The following is a 15,351-nucleotide window of genomic DNA, read 5'->3' as shown; positions in this document are numbered from 1 at the left end:
CATCAGTCATGAGCATTGATCCGCAACCTATAACGTTCTATTGGCTTGGGTAAATATTAATTATATTAATTATAATATAAACATATTAAACATAATTAAAAATTATCTATACTATTATTTACATCCTTTTGGTGCCACAAGTCATTTAAACACTAACTCAATTAAGAAAATATATTTCTATAATTAAAATAAATTTTATTTATTTAAAAATAATAATAAATTTACATATAATTGAATCTCGTACTACTTATATTTATAAAACATGAATTTCACTACTAAATCAAAGCTTTTATCTTATTATAATATTTTAACTTCCCATTCCTTGTTTTTTTTTTTTTAAGCTTTAAAAACTCTTTGAAATAATAATATTGAAAGTCATGAACTCGAAACAACAAAATATGGTTACGACATTTTATCATTTCAAATATAAATACTAAACACTGCTCATATTAATGAATTAAAGTTGATGTTAAGCTTTCCATATTCAGTCATTGATTTAGAGAATGAATAATTAGCATTTTATTATCATCTCTCACTCACCTTTCCATCTTTGGTTTCACTACAAAACAGTTGCAAATCTGAAACAGTGACCATAAAAAAGGATTGCTATAGTAAAATATGTAGGCAATGTCCCAAAAGAGCCTCTTTCATCAAAGGTTATGACAGTATGCGATACCTATGCAAGAAGTAGAGTCATCAAATTCAGATGATGTGTACCTCCAACACACATCAACCCAAACTAATAGTTTTGAGAAAGGAGGGAAGAAACACAGAAAGTAAGGAATTCATTGTCTTCTCTCTATTTCTACCACGTACGATTACTTCATTGCCTTCTTCGTCGATTATGTATAATGTTACGCTCATCCCATATTGGACAGGAACATGTTGGTTTCTTGTTACGCCACTCGGCTCCACAAGTGTAGCAGAACTCAAATCCACATCTGCACAAATGGTAAAACTTGATTTTGTCATCATCTTGCTTTAAACAAGGAGCAAAGTAAATAATCATCAACAAATCCTCCCTTTCTAACATTCAATCAGATAACATCAGGCAGAGTAGTAAAGAGTAAAGGTGACACTAATCCAAGATTTTAAGCCCCCCTTCCCCGACATTACTTATCTTCCATGGAAAAAGAAGAAAAGGTACCTGCAAGTGATGTGATAGCACCCTCCAGCAAGTTCAATCACATGTTTGCACTTAATACATTCACGCCATTGTTTTTTAGTAGCAAGAGTGTTCAACATAGCATATTCTCTAGCAGGATGAGGATTCAATCTTTTGTAATCAATGCAGGTCATATCAAAGTGCCAAGGAACCTTGCAATAGATGCAGAAAAAGCGATGGCATTTCACACATTTTCTGGCCCCAGATTTTTCAGCAACAAGCATTACAGTTCTAGTATATTGTAAGACCTCACTTTTCGACATTAGCGCAGAACACCTTGGAAATGCACAATAAACTTTCTCTGAAACAGCAATAGAAGCTTCCTTCTTGCGGTTGCTCATGATCTCAACTAATTTAGGATCCAAGAATTTTCCACAGCTATCAATAGTCACCTCAGTTTTACAGCCTTCATGAGGACAACTAGCCACCATTGAATTTAGCAATTTGACTTCTACATGCTGCTTCATGCAAGAAAAGCAATATCTGTGAAAGCAACCATCGACAGTGAACATTTGAGTAGCATCAATATCTTCAAAACATATCATGCAAGTCTCCTTCAAACACTTGCCATTGCTAGTTTCTGCAGGCCAAGTAATCTGAGAGACTATAGCATCTCTTGCTAGCTTGAACACAAAGCTCATATCATTACGTGCCGCAAATGATGGTTGAAAGTAAGTAAATCGCTTTTGTAGAAGAGAGACCTCGTTGACTTTTGTCCCCAACTTGCTCTGTCGAGGTTGCTGTCTGCCTGTAATCTATATTCAGAAATCACAGCATAAACCATTACCATATGTAGAGATTAATAAAATCATAAATATAAGTAAAATATGCATGGCAATGGATAATTCCCAAAACATCGCAAACACTACTGGCTTTCCACTAACATTCCTTTCCTTATGGAAAACCAGGGATGACAATGATAAAATTTAAACTAGCCAAAACAAACCGAGTCACCATTACTTAGCATCCGTAAGAGGTAAATCAAGACAATCATCAAAGGAAGGGAAAAGATTGAAGAAAATGAGGGGAGAATCAAACAAAGCTAAAAGCGATCATAATTTTCGATTTCTAACCAGGAGCTTCTACAAAACCATATACATATAAAACAATTTTTTTAAAAAGAAACTAAACTTTAAAAACAGATATAAATTCAAAGGAGCATTATGGGCGCTAGAACCTTGTATTGCCTCAGGCGCAAGGCACAAAAAAATGAACATGACAAAGTGAAGGCATTACGTATATTATATCTATAAATCATGCACTTTCCTTGTTGGCCAACATTTCCTTATAGTCCCATGACAACCGCCTTACAAAAAAGCATGGGAAGGTAAGCCAAATGCACCTAATCAAACGGGCGTCCTCCAAACTTGCCTGAATCAAAAACCAATTTGATCACCCAATTGGGTAAGTGTCTTTAAATCTAGAAAAGGTGTTTCTCATTTGTTATCTAAGGCTTACGTCTACAAATAACAATGTCCTTGTCTCATCAACAATCCCATATCAGGACCCATAACGCAAAAAGTGATCTATCAAAGCTATGCCAACCAAAAAAAAAAAGATAAATGACTACCATATATGGTGCTATTGCCTATAATTAATAAAATTAGCCATCCCACCATCTTTAATTTTTCTATATAAGAAGCCAACAAAGAATTCATTAGCTACAAAAAAGAAGCATACATATTGAAGCAATCGCACAAACACCAAATACCAAAAAAAAGCCATAAATGAAATCTCACCACTCAAATGGTTATAAGCCATTGGTAGCATATCAACAACATGCAATTCTTGATACTAAAAAAAAAAAACCTAAAAGGATAAACCCATAATAGAAAACTTGAAAAAAAATAACACTGTAAACTTACAAATTGATAAACCAAGAAATCATCAACAAAAAGAGTAACCCTTTTCAAGTCCAAACTCAAAGCCGCATTAAGCCCATGAATCACAGCCTCGACTCCAGCCATTTCACCGGTCATGAACTCTGCACCGTCTAACTTCTTCCTCAATTCCAAGACCAAATTATTCCAAAAATCACAAATGGCAACTCCAACACCCCCCACCGTAACTTTCATCTCCCTTATCCTCTCTTCACTGACCAAACCTTTAACATAAACTCTAAAACCCTCATTTTGGGCTTCCACCATGTTCCCATCGTAAGGCCTTTCGTAGTTATCCCCATAGTTGTTCCATTCTTGTTCAGGAACATTCATGATGTACCTAGCGAAGTTTTGGTCGTAAATCGAACGGTTCAGGTCGTTCCTGAATCTCCTCTTCTCTTCATCGCTTTCTTCCCTGTCTTTACGTTCCATCTCGAACCTCTCAATGTCTTGGAGCATCAGGGTTACGTAGTCGAAACCCATGTCCGAAGGAGAGGAAAGGGTGACGTCAAGGGAAGAGGAAGGGTGGTGAAGAGGGAGGGAAGCGGAAAAGGCTTCTTGCATTTGGAGTTGGAATGCAAAGTCGAGGTCAGAGTCTAAGGTTTTGGCTTCCATTAGTAGATGACGTTGGAGGGTGAGGACTGATTTGAGGTCATCGTTGTCTTCGTTGATAGTTTGGGTGGCTTTGCCTTTGTCTCGGGAGTGGTTTTCCATGGGGTTCTTTTGTTTTGGGATCAATTTTCTTGGCGAAGTGACAGAAATTTCGTGAAGGGTCGATGGTAGGGTGAAATGCGGCAATATATAGGGAAGTGAAGAGACTCCTTACGGAGCACGGAACTTATGTGAGAAGGAAGGGATTTAGCGTCGGTAAATTTCGCGGTAATTAATTGGTAAAAAATTATTTATTAAATCTATAATCTATAATCTATAATCTATAAAAATAATACATAAAAGCACGAGTAGAAAAATATATCTTCAAAAAATAAAAAATATTGAAGTATAATAGAAGTTAAAGATAATTATATATTTAAAATAATTATAATTTAATCAAAATTGTGATAATCATTATACATTTATAATATAAAACATTATTTATAAAAATTTTGATGTAAAAAATTATGCTAATTTTATTGATGTAAATAGAGTTATTATTTGAATAGAATTTTAAATATTTTAATTATCACTTAATTAATATATTAAAATTAACTTAGGTTAATTAATTATTGTTTTGAATATGTTATTTTGTATTAATTACATAAAGTAAAATTATAATGTATGTCGAATATGTAAAAATGTATTAATTATGATTTGCAAATTTTTATTATAAAAATTTGAATTGACAAGTTATTATAATTTAATTATATTTAATAATTCAAATAAAAATAAAAATTAATTAAGTATTAAACACATGAAATTACATCCAACACATTGATATTGGAAACTAGTGAATTAGTAAAAGTTGTGTGCATTATAAATAAATAAAAAAGAGTAAACTACACCATTAGTCATTAAATTATGGGTAAGTTTTTGTTTTGGTTACTTAACTAAAAAGGTTACAATTTGATCACTGAATTATTTGAAAGTTTCCATTTAAGTCATTAAACTATTCAAAAGTTTTTATTTAATCACTGGTTGTTAGGTTTTTTTTTTTTTAAGTTCCACTTCCAAGCGATGATTTGACGACCTATAAGATGAACGGATACCCATCAACGAGTAGAAGAACATACCTTAAATCTAAGTCGATCTGAAGGTAAATGTCGGAGATCAAAGAAGTTTGATTTTGGTTTGCAGATTTGTGACATCTAAGGTTGTTTCTTGAAAACAAAAACTGAACTATAGAAGAGAAAGGAAAGAGAGCTTTCGATTGGTGCAAGTAATCCAAACAAAGAAAGATATACACCATTGATTTTAACAACCTAGTGACTTAAATGAAAATTTTTGAACAATTCAGTAATTAAATTGTAACTTTTTTTTAATTAAATGACCAAAACAAAACCATAGTTTACTGACTAACGGTGTAGTTTACCCATAAAAATGGGTAAACTATATTGGTAGTCACCAATCCTATCCATGGGTCGGGCTGGGTTGGGTTCAGGTCGAGCCTTGACAAAATTTTAGGCCCATTTGATAGGCCTGGGCTCGACCTGAAAAATGGGCCTAAAATTTTGCCCAAGTCTGACCTCGATAAAAAATGCTAAAACTCGGGCCCAGCCTGGCAGTATTAATTTTTTTATATAATTTTTTAAAAAATATATATAATACACTAAAAATATTAAAATAAAAGTTTCCCAACAAATTGAAAATAAATTTTAAAAGATTTATACTTAAACAACACTAATAGAGGTGCAATTTAACAAGCAAATGCCTCTAAAATAGTAGCAAAATTAACAATAAAATAAGAGTTATACAATATTCAAATTATAATAACAAAATAATAGAAACATAAGAGTGAAATGACAGCAAAATAGTGAGATAACAGTAAGAAAACAACAACAAAATTGTAGGAAAACAACAAGAAAACAATAGATTTTTTTCCTTTCGCAAATTCAGGCCAGGCCAAGCTGGGTCGAGCTCGAGCCAAAAAAGCATTACTCGAGGCCCGATTCGTTTTCTAAACGGGCATCATTTTTTTGCTCAAGCCCCTTTTTTGGGCTTATATTTTTGCCCAAATACTCCCACTTTTCGGGCGGACCTTCGGGTCAGGCCTTCGACTCATGAATAGGTCTAGTAGTCATCCAACTATTAGTAAGTTTCTTTTTTGGCCATTCAATTATAAAAAATTACAAAATGGTCACCAAATTATTTAATTTTATCTTTTTTAGACATTAGCCATTAAATGGCTAAATAAAAGATGATGTGATAACTTTTAAAATTGACATAATAGCAACTTTAACCCTTAACATTTATACATTGTGGCAATTTAGTCTTGACTTTGAAAAATTTAACCCTCAAAATTGTACGATTCAGCTTTGCTTTCATTTGTGACCCTTTCTCCTAAAAAATTGAAAGCAAACAAATTTATCAGCTAAATTTGATCAAAAATATACCAAAAATAAAAACATCCAACAATCCAAGATAATAATTCTCATATTTTCTCATTCTTTTAAAATTAATTATCAATGTCACAAGAGAAGCAAAACTACAAAAAAGGATCAGATTGCACAATGTTGAGGGTTGAATTTTTTAAAACTAAGACTAAATTGACACAATGTATAAATTTTGAGGGTTAAAGTTGTTATTATGTCAATTTTAAAATTTTCAAAGTTATCTTTCTGCTAGTAATTAACGGTTGGTGACCACAAAAATAAAAGTCAAATAATTGGATGATCATTTTGTAACTTTTCGTTGTTGAGTGACTAAAAATGAAACTTACTAATAGTTGGGTAACTATAAGTGTAGTTTATCTTTAAAAAATGGCATAAAGATATCATTTTGGCCCTTATTATGTATAAAAGTTTTATTCATCAATTAAATCATACATAGAGTGATGAAGATTGATAAAAATATTATAGAGGCCCCTTGTATTACAAGTTAGATTGAATTTTTTTTTGTACGTTAGATCAAATAACAAATTGGTCATTTCGTTAAAAGTTTCATCCATTTCTACAGTTAAATTATGATGTGGTTGATGGAGCAAGTAGGAAACAATACGTGACATGCCACATATACCTTATGCTGACGTGGCACCACATCAGCAAATATTTAAAAATAAGAATTTAAAAAAATAAATTTAAATAATTATTTGAAAAATTGAACAATTTTTTTCAAATAATTATTAAAAATTATTAAAATCTATGAGAAATTATAAAAATATTATAAATTAATAAAACTTATTTAAAATTACAACAAATATTTGAATTACAAATTAATTATCATCATCGGGATACACTGTATTTAAATATCTAATAATTATTATGATGAATTACTATAAACATAAAAAATAAATTGAAATGACAAAACAACTGGAAGATAATGTAATATTTAGGGAAATGAAAGCTTTTATTTTAAGCAGTTTACCTACATCTTATCCACTCTAAGTGAACTAATTTGAAAAAATATGTTACACATTTAGAAAAAAATAAATATTAAAGAGAATATGGACAAAGTAAATAATGTGGAATATAGATACTACTCACTGAAAAAAAAATTGTAACACTTCTTACCTAATCTGAACTATTAACAGATTTATTAAGAAATATCACATTAAAATTTTCAATTTCAATCTGTAGCCTTGCTTAGTTCCATTACCAAAGAACTTATACATATACTTTAAGTTAAACAATCTACATGCCATTTTTCTAAACCCAAAATCATATACTAAAAGAGTGTTGAAACTTTGAGAGTAGATGCAATCCTCGTGAAGAAGTACTCATCGTATCTTTTATTTACTTTTTTTTTCTCCTACGTGTTTAAAAAAGATGCATTAAGCTGCGTGAATAGCTTACTAAGTATCTAATTGAATTCAATAACTTACCATCCATTCGTTTAAACATAATTAAATCATTTAAGCTAAACTAAATTAATAAGTTACTTATATTATCTACTAACATTTATCTTACTTTAGCAATGCATTTCACTATTCAATTCATAAATCAGTTAATTAAATTCATAATTCATTTCTATCATTTGATTATATAATTTTATACGTGTTCACATGTATAATTAACAGATCATGAGCATAATTAGAATTTTGGTAACAAACTTCTAAAGTCCTTGGCCAAAACAGACTTTTAATGGAACTCTTGATAATAGAACTTCATATTCCAACCGGCACACCATGTTTTGATTTAGAACATAAGCATAAACAAAACTCCAGAACTCCTTCAACACGTCGGTACCCCAATTTCACCAACCCTTTTCCCAACCAAACTCTCGGCCCCTCATTACACCAAAAAGCATATTACATATCATATATTATATTTGTCATCATTCAAATTATTATATTTGTTTTGTATTGATTCTTAAAGCTTATACTAACTTTTATTTATTTTATGTTTGATACATTTGCACATGTAAATTCTTTTCTCTCTATTTTACTAACATGCTTATATATGTTTATATTCACTATTAAATTCAATATTCATACTAAATATCATAATCATAATCTACTTCATAAATATATTAAATTATCATACTTACTCACTTGTAAATTTGACATCCATGTCTTACTTCTATTTAAACATAATTCTTACAATAATTTAACTTAATCACATAACTTCTAAACTTCATTCATCATAGTATATTTTCAAATTGATATATTAATTATTTCTTATTAAATTTAAATACTCAAATATCTAAATTAAGGTTAGGAAACATAAGTTCGATTAAGTACTTATTGTTTCCTTCACTTGAATTCAACTCTTTGAATCCAAAGCTTTATTTTTTCTTTTGTCAACTTCTTTCACTTCATACATAAATACATGAAACATAATCGATATCATGTTTTCAATATAATCTCTACATGATTTCACTTCTAAAGAACATAAAAATCTTGAGAAAATCAACATAAAAATCTTGAGAAAATCTTACTTTTAAGGCACATGTTCATTTACAATGGATCACTTTGGTCTACTATATTTAGCTGGCAGTTAACTGAGTCTCTATTTATTTTCCTTGTATGAGGGTTCCCTACGGAACTTAGCTTTTTGGTGAATACCTCACAATATATTCTTCTTAAAGAGGAACAGTTTTGATAGACATCTTTGACATTCAGTGCATATTTCCTTGTCGATGGGTTTTAGCTCACCCCTATTCCCCTCATGGTTTAACCGACTTACATGTGTTGAGTCCCTATCTTATAGGACTTCCTAGAGTGCCTTTGGCACTCCTATTGACGAACCTTTGACCTCAATCATTGGATAATTCTTCTTTCATTTGCCTAAACACCAGGCACTTATTAGCGAGCCATTTCTTACGACCTCTTCATGTTGGGTCATCACTAGTTTATCTAGCCAATTATCCAGGTTACTAATTTGACGGACTGCATTCTTCTCTTATTCTCTTGCCTTGAATGGTAGATTACTCAATGCCCACTCACTATTTCTCGTAATTCCCACTCATTTCACGTGCTTTTACTTAGTGCTGTCCAAATGACTTACCCTATGTCTAAAGTCCAGGTGGACAATCATGGTTGCCATAGTCCAAATATGGTCTTACACCTCATGATCCTTATGTTTTCCTTTCTGACGGATTATCCCATGTTTAACGTCCCATCGGACAATCATATGTTTAACATCCTGTCGGACTATTTATGATGCCATAGTGTCTTTTAGCTATTGTCTTACTCATTTTGTCGTTAATTCCTTTCTTGATGTCATAGCATCTTTCAACTATGGTCTTACACAATATAGTCTCGTGTTTATCGTTTTAACAGACTATGTAACATCTCGAAATAGGGCCTAAATGGAATAGTGGTTGCGAAACCACAAATCTGAGATAGAAAAGTTTATTTCGATTAATTTTTATGATTTACCGAGTGATTAGATGCATGTGTTAGAGTATTGATAAGAAATTTTATAGATTGCATGTTTAATTTGCCTATTAGGGCTTATTTGCGAAGTTCTTTATGTGACCCGATTTAGGGTCTAAACGAACGATGGTTTTAGAACCACGAATTCAAGTCAAAAAATTTATTCCGATTAAGTTTTAAGGTTTATTTATTGATTAAAATATTGTGTAAAAATATCGTTAAGTAATTTTACTGATAAAGTGCTTAATTGGACTTTTAGGACTAAATTGCAAAAGTTGCAAAATATGTGTTTTATTTCATAAGTACTTGATTGAAATAGGGGTTTAAAGAGGAGGTCCTTAAATGGTAATTATACCATTATATTTTTTTTGGACAAAAATGGGCACGAATAGGACAAAATTTTAAAGAAATGCCTTAAGGGCATTTTAGTTATTTGGTAATTAAAAGAAATAAAAAGGGAAAATAAAGCCAAAATTGACTCATCTTTTTCATGGAGGCCGAAATTAGCATGGGAGAAGCCATGGCTAGGGTTTTCAAGCTTTCCAAGCTCAATAATAAGTCCGTTCTAGCCCCGTTTTTCAAGTTCTTTACGATTTTAGAATCCCGGTAACTTGATTAAGCTTATTCTAGCAATAATTTAAGCTAGGGTTCATGTTTGGAAAAATACCCATAGGTGAAGTGTGTTTTTTTTTTTTATGTTTTATGGTAGAATATGAAGACTGAAATTATGTTAAACAACTTTTGCTAAGCGGTTTTAAGCAAAAATGAGTAAAACGGCTTAATCGGTAAAAGTTGTTATTATTCATAACTATGTGTTAGAGTGAGAATTTAATGTTGCCATAGAAGGGAAAAATGATCAGCATGTCATAAAACATAAGAATAAGGGATGAATTTTAACTCCCGAGCCTAGGTGGAAAAGTGTAAATATGCAAAAGTTTAGGGGCAAAATTGTAATTTTTCCAAAGTTTGAGTTAAGGACTGTTTTGAATATTACATTAATTAAATAAGTAAAATATGATATTTTAGATCCTGGAAAACAATATTTAAATCTAGAATGGGAGAAAAATCGAAAATCGGGAAAGTTGGTAAAATGGCCGTTTTAGTATCGAGGAAAGTTCATATGTATAATAAGCATTAATTTATGCATGTTTCAATGTAAAATTGATATATTTACTATGATTGCCGAGGTGTTGAAAGTAAGTGTAATTATGATGATTTAAATGTTCAATATTAATTTGACATGGAAATGAGAAAGTATGTAAGTTTGTATGTAAATAATACATTATCTTTATTATGTTTTTGTATTTCAGCATATTTTATGTATTGTAGCTGATTTTTGAATCATAATTGACTATTGGAAGTATGGAATCAAGTATTAGAAAGAGAGAGAAATCCCGGTTGAACCTTCGGAAAGATTGGATGATACAGATGGTATGTAGCTAGGTCACATGTATGGTGCTGAGTGCACATCATGTGTACAAGAGAGCTATGAGACATTATGATGTGGCTAGGTCGCATGGGTGATACTATGTGTACACCATGTAGACAAGAGAGCTATGGGATATATGTAGCTAGGTCGCATGCGTGGTTCCAGGTAAAGGACACCATGTAGACAAGAGAGCTACGAGATAAACTGGCTAGGTCACGTGGGTGGTACTAAGTGTTCGCCATGTGTACAAGAGAGCCAAAATTATGTGTGCAATCGAGCTAGGTCACACGAGTGGTGCTAAGTGAAGGCCACTATATGTACAAGAGAGCTTCGATTTTAAAGGTGGGTTGTGTGCGATACTATCGCGTATCTGTTATTATTCTGAAGCGTTCAACTGGGAAATTGATTAAATGAAATTGTGTATGACTTTGTGATGATAAGTGTAAGTATATACGTGTGTAAATTATGAGCAATATGCTCGATATGTGATTGGAAATTGGAAATATTGTTATGGGAAAGTGATGAATACAATTGAAGTGTGAAAGATCAAAATTGACAATAAAACTGTTCTGGATAGTTGCAGTGACTTGAATCTAAAAATTTACCAAAAATAATAGAAATTGAATCAGAGACTGAATGAGATATCAAATTAGAGCTTAATGAGTCTATTTTCATATAACAGAAACAGAGCAAGCAAAGGAATTCTATAGTATGAGATATTTAAGTTTTTGAGAGACTGGTTCAGAATGACTACGTGATCCCCTGTTTTGACTTGGAAAAATCATTAAAAATTGTAAAAAAATAATTATGGGATATAATTTATATGCTTGAAATCCTTAATGAGTCTAGTTTCAAATGAAATAAACGATAAAATCCTTTGAATTCTGTACAAGGATAAAATTGATTCGTAGTGAAGAGTGGTCAGAACAGTTAAGCAGTGAAACAGGGGTAACTTCAATGAATAAACTGTACTAATTGGCTAGACCAAAAATTCTAAAAATTTTATGGTAAGAATATATGTGAATATAGTTTCAAGGAAAATGAACGGTTTGTAATTTGGAGTTTTGTAGCTCCAGAAATAAATAATTTAGTTGCTAGTACTCTGCTAGACAGCTTATTTTGAACCTGTTTATGATTGTAATAGTGAAAGTATGTGTGTTTGTGATGGTAATATTCCGGGAACATATTGTGACTTTGTTTAAAGTATGATAATGTATTGTTTATTAATATTTACATACTTACTTACTAAGCTATAATGCTTACTCCCTTCCTTTCCTTTTTCCTATAGTGTCGCAGATGTTAGCTCGAGTTGGAGGTCGCCGGAGGTTAAATCACACTATCAAACTATTGATCGATATATAAAGGTTTTAAAGTATTTTAAGTCTTTGTCATGTATGGAGACTCGTTTAATTGTTATTAAGTTGCTAGGAATTAGCTTAAAATACTGACCTATGTTATTTGAAGGTCTCTATTGTATAAAGTCATTTAATGTAGATAGTCTTGATTATGTTATAAATAAAATGATGCAATTTATGAATGTGCATGCTTGCCTATGTGTGTGGTTGAATTAAAGCATGATATGGGCCTCGTAAGCTCTTTTTAAGGGACAACTTGAATGTATTTGAAAAAGTTTTAAATTAGAGTGAAATTATGAATCGGTTTTTATACGATGATTAGTGATTAAGTCCGGTAATACCTCGTACCCTGTTTCGACGTCAAACACGGGTAAGGGGTGTTACAGACTACACTGGTGGTCATAGTCCAACATGGTCTTACACCATGTTTCTCCGTGTTTACTGTCCAGACGGACTACCTTATGCTGTCATAATCTAACTATGGTCTTACACAATGTAACCCCGTGTTTACCATCCTAGTGGACTACTAGGATGCCATAGTCCAACTATAGTCTTAGTCCTGTTTACCAACACGCCATAACATCTTTCAGCTATGGTCTTACTCATTCTTGTCACAATGCTATAGCATCTTTGAGCTATGGTCTTACTCATTTTTGTCACAATGTCATAGCATCTTTCAGCTATAGTCTTACTCATTGTAAGCGTATAGCCTCTAATCGATCCTATGGCCTCGCCATGATATTCACTATTCTTATTTTATCCCTTCAATTCCTCTATTTCACCATCTTATACCTTGATACTCGAACACCATAGTGTCCCCTCTGCAGGACCCACAACTTCGCCCATCACGGTTTTCACCCAGCAATATTGTATGGTGGTATCTAACAAAATTTTCATTTCCTATATTCTTTTAAGCCCATCGATAATTCGCTTTCATGATTCATATGCACTACATGCATTCTAAAGACGAAACATGAAGGAATTTGCCTATAGACAATATATACCTAACAATTCAAACTAAAAAGCAAATCAAAGTATTACAACTGTATTATAAATTAACAAAGTAAGTGTCATATGAACTTGTCAGATTAAAATGGCAACAAGTGGAGTGTAAGGGACTATTATGCAATTTTCTTTTTTCCTCGTTTATCAACCAGTTGTTCCAATTCTTGATCTAAACAATAATTCAGTTCAAAATATCAATTCCAAATACCTTAAATATCCAAAAACATGCATATGACCTTTTAATTTCATTTTACAAAATTTCTTTAAAATTTTATATTTTATTCAATTTAGTCCCTAAAATCAAAACAACTATAACTTTCACATTTAAGCTCCGTTTTCAATTCCATCCTTATATAACCCTCTATAAACATAATTTACAGAAATTTCATATCAAATTTAACATATTTACATTTTAGTCCTTATACTCAAAACTAACAAATTTCACTTTACAATTTATCACTATTCCATTTCTAAGCTTTCCACCAAGCTATTTAACACTAAAAGCTTCCAAAAACATCATTGGAAAACTTTTAAAACTTTAACAGTTTTAAAAACGATGGTAACTAAATTGAATTACAAAGATCTCAAAAACATAAAATTTATAAAAAAAAAAAGTTTAAATTAGACTTACATGCAAGAATACAAGCTTGGCCGAATACTACTTAGTTCAAAAATGGTGATTTCGGTTGGGAAGAATAAAATGGGGAAAGATGATGGCTTTGTTTATTTTCCTTTTATGTGTTATTACAACCGTAATATTAATTTAATATTATAAAACCTTTTTTTTCAATTAACAATCCCACTAATCGTCCATTACCAATTAGCCTCTTAAATCCTCAAACATCTATTCACCAAGCAATTTAACTAATAAAAATCAATATAGACTATCAACAAAACATATTTTTCAAATAGTGAAAACATTACTAAAATTAATGATTTCAGATTTTTAAAATTAAATTAAACAGTTAATTAAATTTCTTTAATTTTTTCTTGATCAGAATTAAATATTGATTTTTTGTTTCATTTTAAAACAATGATTTTAAAATTTAAAATGTAAATATAAAAATACTATTAATTTTAAACAGTTCATTAATTTTTGCAATAATGATTTAAAAATTAAAAATACTATGAAAAGACTTTTTAATCCTTAAATACATATTTAAAATTTTTAAAACATATTTTTATTCATTTAATTTTTTCAAAAAGAAACAGAACCTCCAACATTTTCAAAATTTATATTTGAAAATCTATCTGCTTACTTAACATTTAAATATTTTCAATTTATTAGAAATTTTATTTTAAAATTAAAACTATATATAAAATAGAAAAATATAAAATATGTTAAAATAAAATATACATATCCAAATTGATTTGTAATTTCAAACTTATCTTTTATTTATCTAAAAAATACTATAAGTTTTGTTATATATCTTAAATATTGAATGGTTATTAGCTATTTTTAAGTTACATTTTACCTTTCCCCAATAATATCACTTATTAGTTTTAATTTTTTTAAATTCTGAAATTTTGTGTTTAAAATTATTTCTCATATCAGTCATAAAATTTATAATATATATACTTATTTATTTTTTAATTTATACAAACAATCAATTTGTACCATCAACTAGTTTCAATATATATTTATTAAAACAATTATAATGACTAAAAGTATTTCTTTACTAATTAAATTTTTAATTAAAAGAAAATTAAAAATTATCAATTTTATTAAACCAAACGACAATCAATTGTGTTAGGTATAATTTGTTTTATGTAATGGTCCTTTTACTATGTTTAAATTGATGATTTATTTTTAATTTGACATAATTTTGTTATCTTTACTTAGTTCAAGTAGTCATCACTCTGAATCATTTCAGTTAAAATGCTAATATGAGATTTTTTTTTCAAAATACCAATTTCAACTTTTAATGCCAAAATAGAAATTCTTTTGTGAATTAAATAGGTGTTTAAAGAGAAACTTATGTCAATATTTTAGACGAATTAACTAATAATATTAACTATTTGAATTAACTAATGTTATTGTAAAAATA

At 30.4% G+C, this 15,351-nt stretch overlaps 1 protein-coding gene across 1 annotated transcript; it reads right to left on the bottom strand.

The window, feature by feature from the left end:
* Positions 1 to 495: 495 nt before the first annotated feature.
* LOC108455536 (E3 ubiquitin-protein ligase RSL1-like) lies at positions 496 to 3,876 on the bottom strand. Its single transcript, XM_017754083.2, has 3 exons — positions 3,031 to 3,876; positions 1,148 to 1,920; positions 496 to 941 (listed from the first exon to the last, which is right to left on the bottom strand). Exons 1-3 carry the CDS (start codon positions 3,757 to 3,759, stop codon positions 824 to 826), a joined length of 1,620 nt encoding a protein of 539 aa, XP_017609572.1. The 5' UTR covers positions 3,760 to 3,876; the 3' UTR covers positions 496 to 823.
* Between the last annotated feature and the right edge of the window lie 11,475 nt (positions 3,877 to 15,351).

This window comes from Gossypium arboreum, chromosome 9, assembly GCF_025698485.1.
Source record: "Gossypium arboreum isolate Shixiya-1 chromosome 9, ASM2569848v2, whole genome shotgun sequence".
Taxonomy (NCBI): Eukaryota; Viridiplantae; Streptophyta; class Magnoliopsida; order Malvales; family Malvaceae; genus Gossypium; species Gossypium arboreum.
The sequence above is the reverse complement of the archived record's forward strand: the minus strand, read 5'-3'. Positions and strand labels throughout refer to the sequence as shown.